The sequence below is a fragment of the Schistocerca piceifrons genome, chromosome 11 (assembly GCF_021461385.2).
Source record: "Schistocerca piceifrons isolate TAMUIC-IGC-003096 chromosome 11, iqSchPice1.1, whole genome shotgun sequence".
NCBI classification, from domain to species: domain Eukaryota; kingdom Metazoa; phylum Arthropoda; class Insecta; order Orthoptera; family Acrididae; genus Schistocerca; species Schistocerca piceifrons.
The window spans coordinates 25847326-25859088 of record NC_060148.1 but is presented as its reverse complement, the minus strand read 5'-3'; the positions used below and the strand labels follow the sequence as shown (position 1 = coordinate 25859088).

Here is an 11763-nt window from a genome sequence, read left to right as displayed (position 1 = left end):
AGAGGAAAAGTGCAAGGGCGGTTAGAACAGCAGTAGTATGGCTTTCATGGCCGATCAGCAGTGGACCCCCAGTCTTTACTATGAGACAGTTGATGAAAGACATTGGGAGTTTCCCCCCAGGGGGTCCACAACTCTCCTGGATATGTGCATAGCGAGCATGGGACCCTGAGCTAATGTGGCCCTCCTTCCTTTCCGGGCTGCATACCTTCCTTTTCCGCATCCTTCCCCATCCCCAATCTTTGGCCCTCCCCCCCCTCACCCCCCACTCCAACCCCGCCCCCCCTCCCCCTCCCCCCTACCCCCCTCCCTCTCACCCCCTCCACCCCTCCCCCCTCCCCCCTACCCCCTCCCCCCGTCCCCCCTCACCCCTACCCCCTCCCCCCTCCCGCCTACCCCCTCCCCCCTCCCCCCTCCCCCCTCCCCCCTACCCCCTCCCCCCTCCCCCTACCCCCTCCCCCCTCCCCCCTACCCCCTCCCCCCGTCCCCCCTCACCCCTACCCCCTCCCCCCCTCACCCCTACCCCCTCCCCCCCTCACCCCTCACCCCTACACCCTCCCCCCCTCCCCCCTCCCCCCTCCCCACCTCCCCCTCCCCCCTCCCCCCTCCCCCCTCCCCCCCTCCCCCCTCCCCGTTCCCCCCTCTCCCCCACCCCCCTCCCCGTTCCCCCTCTCCCCCTCTCCGCCTCCCCCCCTCCCCACTCACCGCCTCCCCCCCTCCCCCTCCCCCCTCACCGCCTCCCCCCTCCCCCTCCCCCCTCACCGCCTCCCCCCTCCCCCTCCCCCCTCACCGCCTCCCTCCCCCCCCTCACCGCCTCCCTCCCCCCCCTCACCGCCTCCCTCCCCCCCTCACCGCCTCCCTCCCCCCCTCACCGCCTCCCACCCCCCCTCACCGCCTCCCCCCCCTCACCGCCTCCCCCCCCTCACCGCCTCCCCCCCTCACCGCCTCCCCCCCTCACCGCCTCCCCCCCTCACCGCCTCCCCCCCCTCACCGCCTCCCCCCCCTCACCGCCTCCCCCTCACCGCCTCCCCCCCTCACCGCCTCCCCCCCCTCACCGCCTCCCCCCCCTCACCGCCTCCCCCCCTCACCGCCTCCCCCCCTCACCGCCTCCCCCCCTCACCGCCTCCCCCCCTCACCGCCTCCCCCCCTCACCGCCTCCCCCCCTCACCGCCTCCCCCCCTCACCGCCTCCCCCCCTCACCGCCTCCCCCCCTCACCGCCTCCCCCCATCACCGCCTCCCCCCCTCACCGCCTCCCCCCCATCACCGCCTCCCCCCCATCACCGCCTCCCCCCCATCACCGCCTCCCCCCCATCACCGCCTCCCCCCCATCACCGCCTCCCCCCCATCACCGCCTCCCCCCCATCACCGCCTCCCCCCCATCACCGCCTCCCCCCCATCACCGCCTCCCCCCCATCACCGCCTCCCCCCCATCACCGCCTCCCCCCCATCACCGCCTCCCCCCCATCACCGCCTCCCCCCCATCACCGCCTCCCCCCCATCACCGCCTCCCCCCCATCACCGCCTCCCCCCCATCACCGCCTCCCCCCCATCACCGCCTCCCCCCCATCACCGCCTCCCCCCCATCACCGCCTCCCCCCCATCACCGCCTCCCCCCCATCACCGCCTCCCCCCCCATCACCGCCTCCCCCCCATCACCGCCTCCCCCCCATCACCGCCTCCCCCCCAATCACCGCCTCCCCCCCCAATCACCGCCTCCCCCCCCAATCACCGCCTCCCCCCCCCATCACCGCCTCCCCCCCCCCCATCACCGCCTCCCCCCCCAATCACCGCCTCCCCCCCCCATCACCGCCTCCCCCCCCATCACCGCCTCCCCCCCCCCATCACCGCCTCCCCCCCCCCCCATCACCGCCTCCCCCCCCCCCCCATCACCGCCTCCCCCCCCCCCCCATCACCGCCTCCCCCCCATCACCGCCTCCCCCCCATCACCGCCTCCCCCCCATCACCGCCTCCCCCCCATCACCGCCTCCCCCCCATCACCGCCTCCCCCCCATCACCGCCTCCCCCCCATCACCGCCTCCCCCCCATCACCGCCTCCCCCCCCGTCACCGCCTCCCCCCCCGTCACCGCCTCCCCCCCGTCACCGCCTCCCCCCCCGTCACCGCCTCCCCCCCCGTCACCGCCTCCCCCCCCGTCACCGCCTCCCCCCCGTCACCGCCTCCCCCCCCGTCACCGCCTCCCCCCCCGTCACCCGCCTCCCCCCCCGTCACCGCCTCCCCCCCCGTCACCGCCCCCCCCCCCCCGTCACCGCCCCCCCCCGTCACCGCCCCCCCCCCCCCCGTCACCGCCCCCCCCGTCACCGCCCCCCCCGTCACCGCCCCCCCCCCGTCACCGCCCCCCCCCGTCACCGCCCCCCCCCCCCGTCACCGCCCCCCCCCCGTCACCGCCCCCCCCCCGTCACCGCCCCCCCCCCCCCCGTCACCGCCCCCCCCCCGTCACCGCCCCCCCCCCGTCACCGCCCCCCCCCGTCACCGCCCCCCCCCCGTCACCGCCCCCCCCCCCGTCACCGCACCCCCCCCCCCCCCGTCACCGCACCCCCCCCCCCCCCGTCACCGCACCCCCCCCCCCCCCCGTCACCGCCCCCCCCCCCGTCACCGCCCCCCCCCCCCCGTCACCGCACCCCCCCCCCCCGTCACCGCACCCCCCCCCCCCGTCACCGCACCCCCCCCCCCCCCCGTCACCGCCCCACCCCCCGTCACCGCCCCACCCCCGTCACCGCCCCACCCCCGTCACCGCCCCACCCCCGTCACCGCCCCACCCCCGTCACCGCCCCACCCCCGTCAGCGCCCCACCCCCGTCACCGCCCCACCCCCGTCACCGCCCCACCCCCGTCAGCGCCCCACCCCCGTCAGCGCCCCACCCCCGTCAGCGCCCCACCCCCGTCAGCGCCCCACCCCCGTCAGCGCCCCACCCCCGTCAGCGCCCCACCCCCGTCAGCGCCCCACCCCCGTCAGCGCCCCACCCCCGTCAGCGCCCCACCCCCGTCAGCGCCCCACCCCCGTCAGCGCCCCACCCCCGTCAGCGCCCCACCCCCGTCAGCGCCCCACCCCCGTCAGCGCCCCACCCCCGTCAGCGCCCCACCCCCGTCAGCGCCCCACCCCCGTCAGCGCCCCACCCCCGTCAGCGCCCCACCCCCGTCAGCGCCCCACCCCCGTCAGCGCCCCACCCCCGTCAGCGCCCCACCCCCGTCAGCGCCCCACCCCCGTCAGCGCCCCACCCCCGTCAGCGCCCCACCCCCGTCAGCGCCCCACCCCCGTCAGCGCCCCACCCCCGTCAGCGCCCCACCCCCGTCAGCGCCCCACCCCCGTCAGCGCCCCACCCCCGTCACCGCCCCACCCCCGTCACCGCCCCACCCCCGTCACCGCCCCACCCCCGTCACCGCCCCACCCCCGTCACCGCCCCACCCCCGTCACCGCCCCACCCCCGTCACCGCCCCACCCCCGTCACCGCCCCACCCCCGTCACCGCCCCACCCCCGTCACCGCCCCACCCCCGTCACCGCCCCACCCCCGTCACCGCCCCACCCCCGTCACCGCCCCACCCCCGTCACCGCCCCACCCCCGTCACCGCCCCACCCCCGTCACCGCCCCACCCCCGTCACCGCCCCACCCCCGTCACCGCCCCACCCCCGTCACCGCCCCACCCCCGTCACCGCCCCACCCCCGTCACCGCCCCACCCCCGTCACCGCCCCACCCCCGTCACCGCCCCACCCCCGTCACCGCCCCACCCCCGTCACCGCCCCACCCCCGTCACCGCCCCACCCCCGTCACCGCCCCACCCCCGTCACCGCCCCACCCCCGTCACCGCCCCACCCCCGTCACCGCCCCACCCCCGTCACCGCCCCACCCCCGTCACCGCCCCACCCCCGTCACCGCCCCACCCCCGTCACCGCCCCACCCCCGTCACCGCCCCACCCCCGTCACCGCCCCACCCCCGTCACCGCCCCACCCCCGTCACCGCCCCACCCCCGTCACCGCCCCACCCCCGTCACCGCCCCACCCCCGTCACCGCCCCACCCCCGTCACCGCCCCACCCCCGTCACCGCCCCACCCCCGTCACCGCCCCACCCCCGTCACCGCCCCACCCCCGTCACCGCCCCACCCCCGTCACCGCCCCACCCCCGTCACCGCCCCACCCCCGTCACCGCCCCACCCCCGTCACCGCCCCACCCCCGTCACCGCCCCACCCCCGTCACCGCCCCACCCCCGTCACCGCCCCACCCCCGTCACCGCCCCACCCCCGTCACCGCCCCACCCCCGTCACCGCCCCACCCCCGTCACCGCCCCACCCCCGTCACCGCCCCACCCCCGTCACCGCCCCACCCCCGTCACCGCCCCACCCCCGTCACCGCCCCACCCCCGTCACCGCCCCACCCCCGTCACCGCCCCACCCCCGTCACCGCCCCACCCCCGTCACCGCCCCACCCCCGTCACCGCCCCACCCCCGTCACCGCCCCACCCCCGTCACCGCCCCACCCCCGTCACCGCCCCACCCCCGTCACCGCCCCACCCCCGTCACCGCCCCACCCCCGTCACCGCCCCACCCCCGTCACCGCCCCACCCCCGTCACCGCCCCACCCCCGTCACCGCCCCACCCCCGTCACCGCCCCACCCCCGTCACCGCCCCACCCCCGTCACCGCCCCACCCCCGTCACCGCCCCACCCCCGTCACCGCCCCACCCCCGTCACCGCCCCACCCCCGTCACCGCCCCACCCCCGTCACCGCCCCACCCCCGTCACCGCCCCACCCCCGTCACCGCCCCACCCCCGTCACCGCCCCACCCCCGTCACCGCCTCACCGCCCCCTCACCGCCGACTCTTTCCTTCCCTTTCTCCCCCTCTGGGAGTGTGTTTTGTGCCTATGTCCGGAGACAGATGCTCGAAACTGTAACGCTTTCTTGGTTTTCTCTGCTTGCACGTCTTCATCCTTCCTTTGTCCTTTTTTCCTTACCTCTTCTCTTTGCCCTCTTCTCTTTGCCCTCTTCTCTTTGCCCTCTTCTCTTTGCCCTCTTCTCTTTGCCCTCTTCTCTTTGCCCTCTTCTCTTTGCCCTCTTCTCTTTGCCCTCTTCTCTTTGCCCTCTTCTCTTTGCCCTCTCGTCTTTGCCCTCTCGTCTTTGCCCTCTCGTCTTTGCCCTCTCGTCTTTGCCCTCTCGTCTTTGCCCTCTCGTCTTTGCCCTCTCGTCTTTGCCCTCTCGTCTTTGCCCTCTCGTCTTTGCCCTCTCGTCTTTGCCCTCTCGTCTTTGCCCTCTCGTCTTTGCCCTCTCGTCTTTGCCCTCTCGTCTTTGCCCTCTCGTCTTTGCCCTCTCGTCTTTGCCCTCTCGTCTTTGCCCTCTCGTCTTTGCCCTCTCGTCTTTGCCCTCTCGTCTTTGCCCTCTCGTCTTTGCCCTCTCGTCTTTGCCCTCTCGTCTTTGCCCTCTCGTCTTTGCCCTCTCGTCTTTGCCCTCTCGTCTTTGCCCTCTCGTCTTTGCCCTCTCGTCTTTGCCCTCTCGTCTTTGCCCTCTCGTCTTTGCCCTCTCGTCTTTGCCCTCTCGTCTTTGCCCTCTCGTCTTTGCCCTCTCGTCTTTGCCCTCTCGTCTTTGCCCTCTCGTCTTTGCCCTCTCGTCTTTGCCCTCTCGTCTTTGCCCTCTCGTCTTTGCCCTCTCGTCTTTGCCCTCTCGTCTTTGCCCTCTCGTCTTTGCCCTCTCGTCTTTGCCCTCTCGTCTTTGCCCTCTCGTCTTTGCCCTCTCGTCTTTGCCCTCTCGTCTTTGCCCTCTCGTCTTTGCCCTCTCGTCTTTGCCCTCTCGTCTTTGCCCTCTCGTCTTTGCCCTCTCGTCTTTGCCCTCTCGTCTTTGCCCTCTCGTCTTTGCCCTCTCGTCTTTGCCCTCTCGTCTTTGCCCTCTCGTCTTTGCCCTCTCGTCTTTGCCCTCTCGTCTTTGCCCTCTCGTCTTTGCCCTCTCGTCTTTGCCCTCTCGTCTTTGCCCTCTCGTCTTTGCCCTCTCGTCTTTGCCCTCTCGTCTTTGCCCTCTCGTCTTTGCCCTCTCGTCTTTGCCCTCTCGTCTTTGCCCTCTCGTCTTTGCCCTCTCGTCTTTGCCCTCTCGTCTTTGCCCTCTCGTCTTTGCCCTCTCGTCTTTGCCCTCTCGTCTTTGCCCTCTCGTCTTTGCCCTCTCGTCTTTGCCCTCTCGTCTTTGCCCTCTCGTCTTTGCCCTCTCGTCTTTGCCCTCTCGTCTTTGCCCTCTCGTCTTTGCCCTCTCGTCTTTGCCCTCTCGTCTTTGCCCTCTCGTCTTTGCCCTCTCGTCTTTGCCCTCTCGTCTTTGCCCTCTCGTCTTTGCCCTCTCGTCTTTGCCCTCTCGTCTTTGCCCTCTCGTCTTTGCCCTCTCGTCTTTGCCCTCTCGTCTTTGCCCTCTCGTCTTTGCCCTCTCGTCTTTGCCCTCTCGTCTTTGCCCTCTCGTCTTTGCCCTCTCGTCTTTGCCCTCTCGTCTTTGCCCTCTCGTCTTTGCCCTCTCGTCTTTGCCCTCTCGTCTTTGCCCTCTCGTCTTTGCCCTCTCGTCTTTGCCCTCTCGTCTTTGCCCTCTCGTCTTTGCCCTCTCGTCTTTGCCCTCTCGTCTTTGCCCTCTCGTCTTTGCCCTCTCGTCTTTGCCCTCTCGTCTTTGCCCTCTCGTCTTTGCCCTCTCGTCTTTGCCCTCTCGTCTTTGCCCTCTCGTCTTTGCCCTCTCGTCTTTGCCCTCTCGTCTTTGCCCTCTCGTCTTTGCCCTCTCGTCTTTGCCCTCTCGTCTTTGCCCTCTCGTCTTTGCCCTCTCGTCTTTGCCCTCTCGTCTTTGCCCTCTCGTCTTTGCCCTCTCGTCTTTGCCCTCTCGTCTTTGCCCTCTCGTCTTTGCCCTCTCGTCTTTGCCCTCTCGTCTTTGCCCTCTCGTCTTTGCCCTCTCGTCTTTGCCCTCTCGTCTTTGCCCTCTCGTCTTTGCCCTCTCGTCTTTGCCCTCTCGTCTTTGCCCTCTCGTCTTTGCCCTCTCGTCTTTGCCCTCTCGTCTTTGCCCTCTCGTCTTTGCCCTCTCGTCTTTGCCCTCTCGTCTTTGCCCTCTCGTCTTTGCCCTCTCGTCTTTGCCCTCTCGTCTTTGCCCTCTCGTCTTTGCCCTCTCGTCTTTGCCCTCTCGTCTTTGCCCTCTCGTCTTTGCCCTCTCGTCTTTGCCCTCTCGTCTTTGCCCTCTCGTCTTTGCCCTCTCGTCTTTGCCCTCTCGTCTTTGCCCTCTCGTCTTTGCCCTCTCGTCTTTGCCCTCTCGTCTTTGCCCTCTCGTCTTTGCCCTCTCGTCTTTGCCCTCTCGTCTTTGCCCTCTCGTCTTTGCCCTCTCGTCTTTGCCCTCTCGTCTTTGCCCTCTCGTCTTTGCCCTCTCGTCTTTGCCCTCTCGTCTTTGCCCTCTCGTCTTTGCCCTCTCGTCTTTGCCCTCTCGTCTTTGCCCTCTCGTCTTTGCCCTCTCGTCTTTGCCCTCTCGTCTTTGCCCTCTCGTCTTTGCCCTCTCGTCTTTGCCCTCTCGTCTTTGCCCTCTCGTCTTTGCCCTCTCGTCTTTGCCCTCTCGTCTTTGCCCTCTCGTCTTTGCCCTCTCGTCTTTGCCCTCTCGTCTTTGCCCTCTCGTCTTTGCCCTCTCGTCTTTGCCCTCTCGTCTTTGCCCTCTCGTCTTTGCCCTCTCGTCTTTGCCCTCTCGTCTTTGCCCTCTCGTCTTTGCCCTCTCGTCTTTGCCCTCTCGTCTTTGCCCTCTCGTCTTTGCCCTCTCGTCTTTGCCCTCTCGTCTTTGCCCTCTCGTCTTTGCCCTCTCGTCTTTGCCCTCTCGTCTTTGCCCTCTCGTCTTTGCCCTCTCGTCTTTGCCCTCTCGTCTTTGCCCTCTCGTCTTCTTTGCCCTCTCGTCTTTGCCCTCTCGTCTTTGCCCTCTCGTCTTTGCCCTCTCGTCTTTGCCCTCTCGTCTTTGCCCTCTCGTCTTTGCCCTCTCGTCTTTGCCCTCTCGTCTTTGCCCTCTCGTCTTTGCCCTCTCGTCTTTGCCCTCTCGTCTTTGCCCTCTCGTCTTTGCCCTCTCGTCTTTGCCCTCTCGTCTTTGCCCTCTCGTCTTTGCCCTCTCGTCTTTGCCCTCTCGTCTTTGCCCTCTCGTCTTTGCCCTCTCGTCTTTGCCCTCTCGTCTTTGCCCTCTCGTCTTTGCCCTCTCGTCTTTGCCCTCTCGTCTTTGCCCTCTCGTCTTTGCCCTCTCGTCTTTGCCCTCTCGTCTTTGCCCTCTCGTCTTTGCCCTCTCGTCTTTGCCCTCTCGTCTTTGCCCTCTCGTCTTTGCCCTCTCGTCTTTGCCCTCTCGTCTTTGCCCTCTCGTCTTTGCCCTCTCGTCTTTGCCCTCTCGTCTTTGCCCTCTCGTCTTTGCCCTCTCGTCTTTGCCCTCTCGTCTTTGCCCTCTCGTCTTTGCCCTCTCGTCTTTGCCCTCTCGTCTTTGCCCTCTCGTCTTTGCCCTCTCGTCTTTGCCCTCTCGTCTTTGCCCTCTCGTCTTTGCCCTCTCGTCTTTGCCCTCTCGTCTTTGCCCTCTCGTCTTTGCCCTCTCGTCTTTGCCCTCTCGTCTTTGCCCTCTCGTCTTTGCCCTCTCGTCTTTGCCCTCTCGTCTTTGCCCTCTCGTCTTTGCCCTCTCGTCTTTGCCCTCTCGTCTTTGCCCTCTCGTCTTTGCCCTCTCGTCTTTGCCCTCTCGTCTTTGCCCTCTCGTCTTTGCCCTCTCGTCTTTGCCCTCTCGTCTTTGCCCTCTCGTCTTTGCCCTCTCGTCTTTGCCCTCTCGTCTTTGCCCTCTCGTCTTTGCCCTCTCGTCTTTGCCCTCTCGTCTTTGCCCTCTCGTCTTTGCCCTCTCGTCTTTGCCCTCTCGTCTTTGCCCTCTCGTCTTTGCCCTCTCGTCTTTGCCCTCTCGTCTTTGCCCTCTCGTCTTTGCCCTCTCGTCTTTGCCCTCTCGTCTTTGCCCTCTCGTCTTTGCCCTCTCGTCTTTGCCCTCTCGTCTTTGCCCTCTCGTCTTTGCCCTCTCGTCTTTGCCCTCTCGTCTTTGCCCTCTCGTCTTTGCCCTCTCGTCTTTGCCCTCTCGTCTTTGCCCTCTCGTCTTTGCCCTCTCGTCTTTGCCCTCTCGTCTTTGCCCTCTCGTCTTTGCCCTCTCGTCTTTGCCCTCTCGTCTTTGCCCTCTCGTCTTTGCCCTCTCGTCTTTGCCCTCTCGTCTTTGCCCTCTCGTCTTTGCCCTCTCGTCTTTGCCCTCTCGTCTTTGCCCTCTCGTCTTTGCCCTCTCGTCTTTGCCCTCTCGTCTTTGCCCTCTCGTCTTTGCCCTCTCGTCTTTGCCCTCTCGTCTTTGCCCTCTCGTCTTTGCCCTCTCGTCTTTGCCCTCTCGTCTTTGCCCTCTCGTCTTTGCCCTCTCGTCTTTGCCCTCTCGTCTTTGCCCTCTCGTCTTTGCCCTCTCGTCTTTGCCCTCTCGTCTTTGCCCTCTCGTCTTTGCCCTCTCGTCTTTGCCCTCTCGTCTTTGCCCTCTCGTCTTTGCCCTCTCGTCTTTGCCCTCTCGTCTTTGCCCTCTCGTCTTTGCCCTCTCGTCTTTGCCCTCTCGTCTTTGCCCTCTCGTCTTTGCCCTCTCGTCTTTGCCCTCTCGTCTTTGCCCTCTCGTCTTTGCCCTCTCGTCTTTGCCCTCTCGTCTTTGCCCTCTCGTCTTTGCCCTCTCGTCTTTGCCCTCTCGTCTTTGCCCTCTCGTCTTTGCCCTCTCGTCTTTGCCCTCTCGTCTTTGCCCTCTCGTCTTTGCCCTCTCGTCTTTGCCCTCTCGTCTTTGCCCTCTCGTCTTTGCCCTCTCGTCTTTGCCCTCTCGTCTTTGCCCTCTCGTCTTTGCCCTCTCGTCTTTGCCCTCTCGTCTTTGCCCTCTCGTCTTTGCCCTCTCGTCTTTGCCCTCTCGTCTTTGCCCTCTCGTCTTTGCCCTCTCGTCTTTGCCCTCTCGTCTTTGCCCTCTCGTCTTTGCCCTCTCGTCTTTGCCCTCTCGTCTTTGCCCTCTCGTCTTTGCCCTCTCGTCTTTGCCCTCTCGTCTTTGCCCTCTCGTCTTTGCCCTCTCGTCTTTGCCCTCTCGTCTTTGCCCTCTCGTCTTTGCCCTCTCGTCTTTGCCCTCTCGTCTTTGCCCTCTCGTCTTTGCCCTCTCGTCTTTGCCCTCTCGTCTTTGCCCTCTCGTCTTTGCCCTCTCGTCTTTGCCCTCTCGTCTTTGCCCTCTCGTCTTTGCCCTCTCGTCTTTGCCCTCTCGTCTTTGCCCTCTCGTCTTTGCCCTCTCGTCTTTGCCCTCTCGTCTTTGCCCTCTCGTCTTTGCCCTCTCGTCTTTGCCCTCTCGTCTTTGCCCTCTCGTCTTTGCCCTCTCGTCTTTGCCCTCTCGTCTTTGCCCTCTCGTCTTTGCCCTCTCGTCTTTGCCCTCTCGTCTTTGCCCTCTCGTCTTTGCCCTCTCGTCTTTGCCCTCTCGTCTTTGCCCTCTCGTCTTTGCCCTCTCGTCTTTGCCCTCTCGTCTTTGCCCTCTCGTCTTTGCCCTCTCGTCTTTGCCCTCTCGTCTTTGCCCTCTCGTCTTTGCCCTCTCGTCTTTGCCCTCTCGTCTTTGCCCTCTCGTCTTTGCCCTCTCGTCTTTGCCCTCTCGTCTTTGCCCTCTCGTCTTTGCCCTCTCGTCTTTGCCCTCTCGTCTTTGCCCTCTCGTCTTTGCCCTCTCGTCTTTGCCCTCTCGTCTTTGCCCTCTCGTCTTTGCCCTCTCGTCTTTGCCCTCTCGTCTTTGCCCTCTCGTCTTTGCCCTCTCGTCTTTGCCCTCTCGTCTTTGCCCTCTCGTCTTTGCCCTCTCGTCTTTGCCCTCTCGTCTTTGCCCTCTCGTCTTTGCCCTCTCGTCTTTGCCCTCTCGTCTTTGCCCTCTCGTCTTTGCCCTCTCGTCTTTGCCCTCTCGTCTTTGCCCTCTCGTCTTTGCCCTCTCGTCTTTGCCCTCTCGTCTTTGCCCTCTCGTCTTTGCCCTCTCGTCTTTGCCCTCTCGTCTTTGCCCTCTCGTCTTTGCCCTCTCGTCTTTGCCCTCTCGTCTTTGCCCTCTCGTCTTTGCCCTCTCGTCTTTGCCCTCTCGTCTTTGCCCTCTCGTCTTTGCCCTCTCGTCTTTGCCCTCTCGTCTTTGCCCTCTCGTCTTTGCCCTCTCGTCTTTGCCCTCTCGTCTTTGCCCTCTCGTCTTTGCCCTCTCGTCTTTGCCCTCTCGTCTTTGCCCTCTCGTCTTTGCCCTCTCGTCTTTGCCCTCTCGTCTTTGCCCTCTCGTCTTTGCCCTCTCGTCTTTGCCCTCTCGTCTTTGCCCTCTCGTCTTTGCCCTCTCGTCTTTGCCCTCTCGTCTTTGCCCTCTCGTCTTTGCCCTCTCGTCTTTGCCCTCTCGTCTTTGCCCTCTCGTCTTTGCCCTCTCGTCTTTGCCCTCTCGTCTTTGCCCTCTCGTCTTTGCCCTCTCGTCTTTGCCCTCTCGTCTTTGCCCTCTCGTCTTTGCCCTCTCGTCTTTGCCCTCTCGTCTTTGCCCTCTCGTCTTTGCCCTCTCGTCTTTGCCCTCTCGTCTTTGCCCTCTCGTCTTTGCCCTCTCGTCTTTGCCCTCTCGTCTTTGCCCTCTCGTCTTTGCCCTCTCGTCTTTGCCCTCTCGTCTTTGCCCTCTCGTCTTTGCCCTCTCGTCTTTGCCCTCTCGTCTTTGCCCTCTCGTCTTTGCCCTCTCGTCTTTGCCCTCTCGTCTTTGCCCTCTCGTCTTTGCCCTCTCGTCTTTGCCCTCT

At 66.4% G+C, this 11763-nt stretch overlaps 1 protein-coding gene across 1 annotated transcript in view; it reads left to right on the top strand.

The window, feature by feature from the left end:
* Positions 1-440: 440 nt before the first annotated feature.
* Positions 441-11763, top strand: part of LOC124720250 (basic proline-rich protein-like) — a gene marked incomplete at its 5' end in the record, with an annotated part of 49381 nt that continues 38058 nt past the window's right edge. The window contains 6 exon segments of the mRNA XM_047245569.1: positions 441-769; positions 771-904; positions 1011-1193; positions 1608-1649; positions 1806-1883; positions 2089-4801. Of these exon segments, the coding sequence (XP_047101525.1) occupies positions 441-769; positions 771-904; positions 1011-1193; positions 1608-1649; positions 1806-1883; positions 2089-4801 (3479 nt within the window).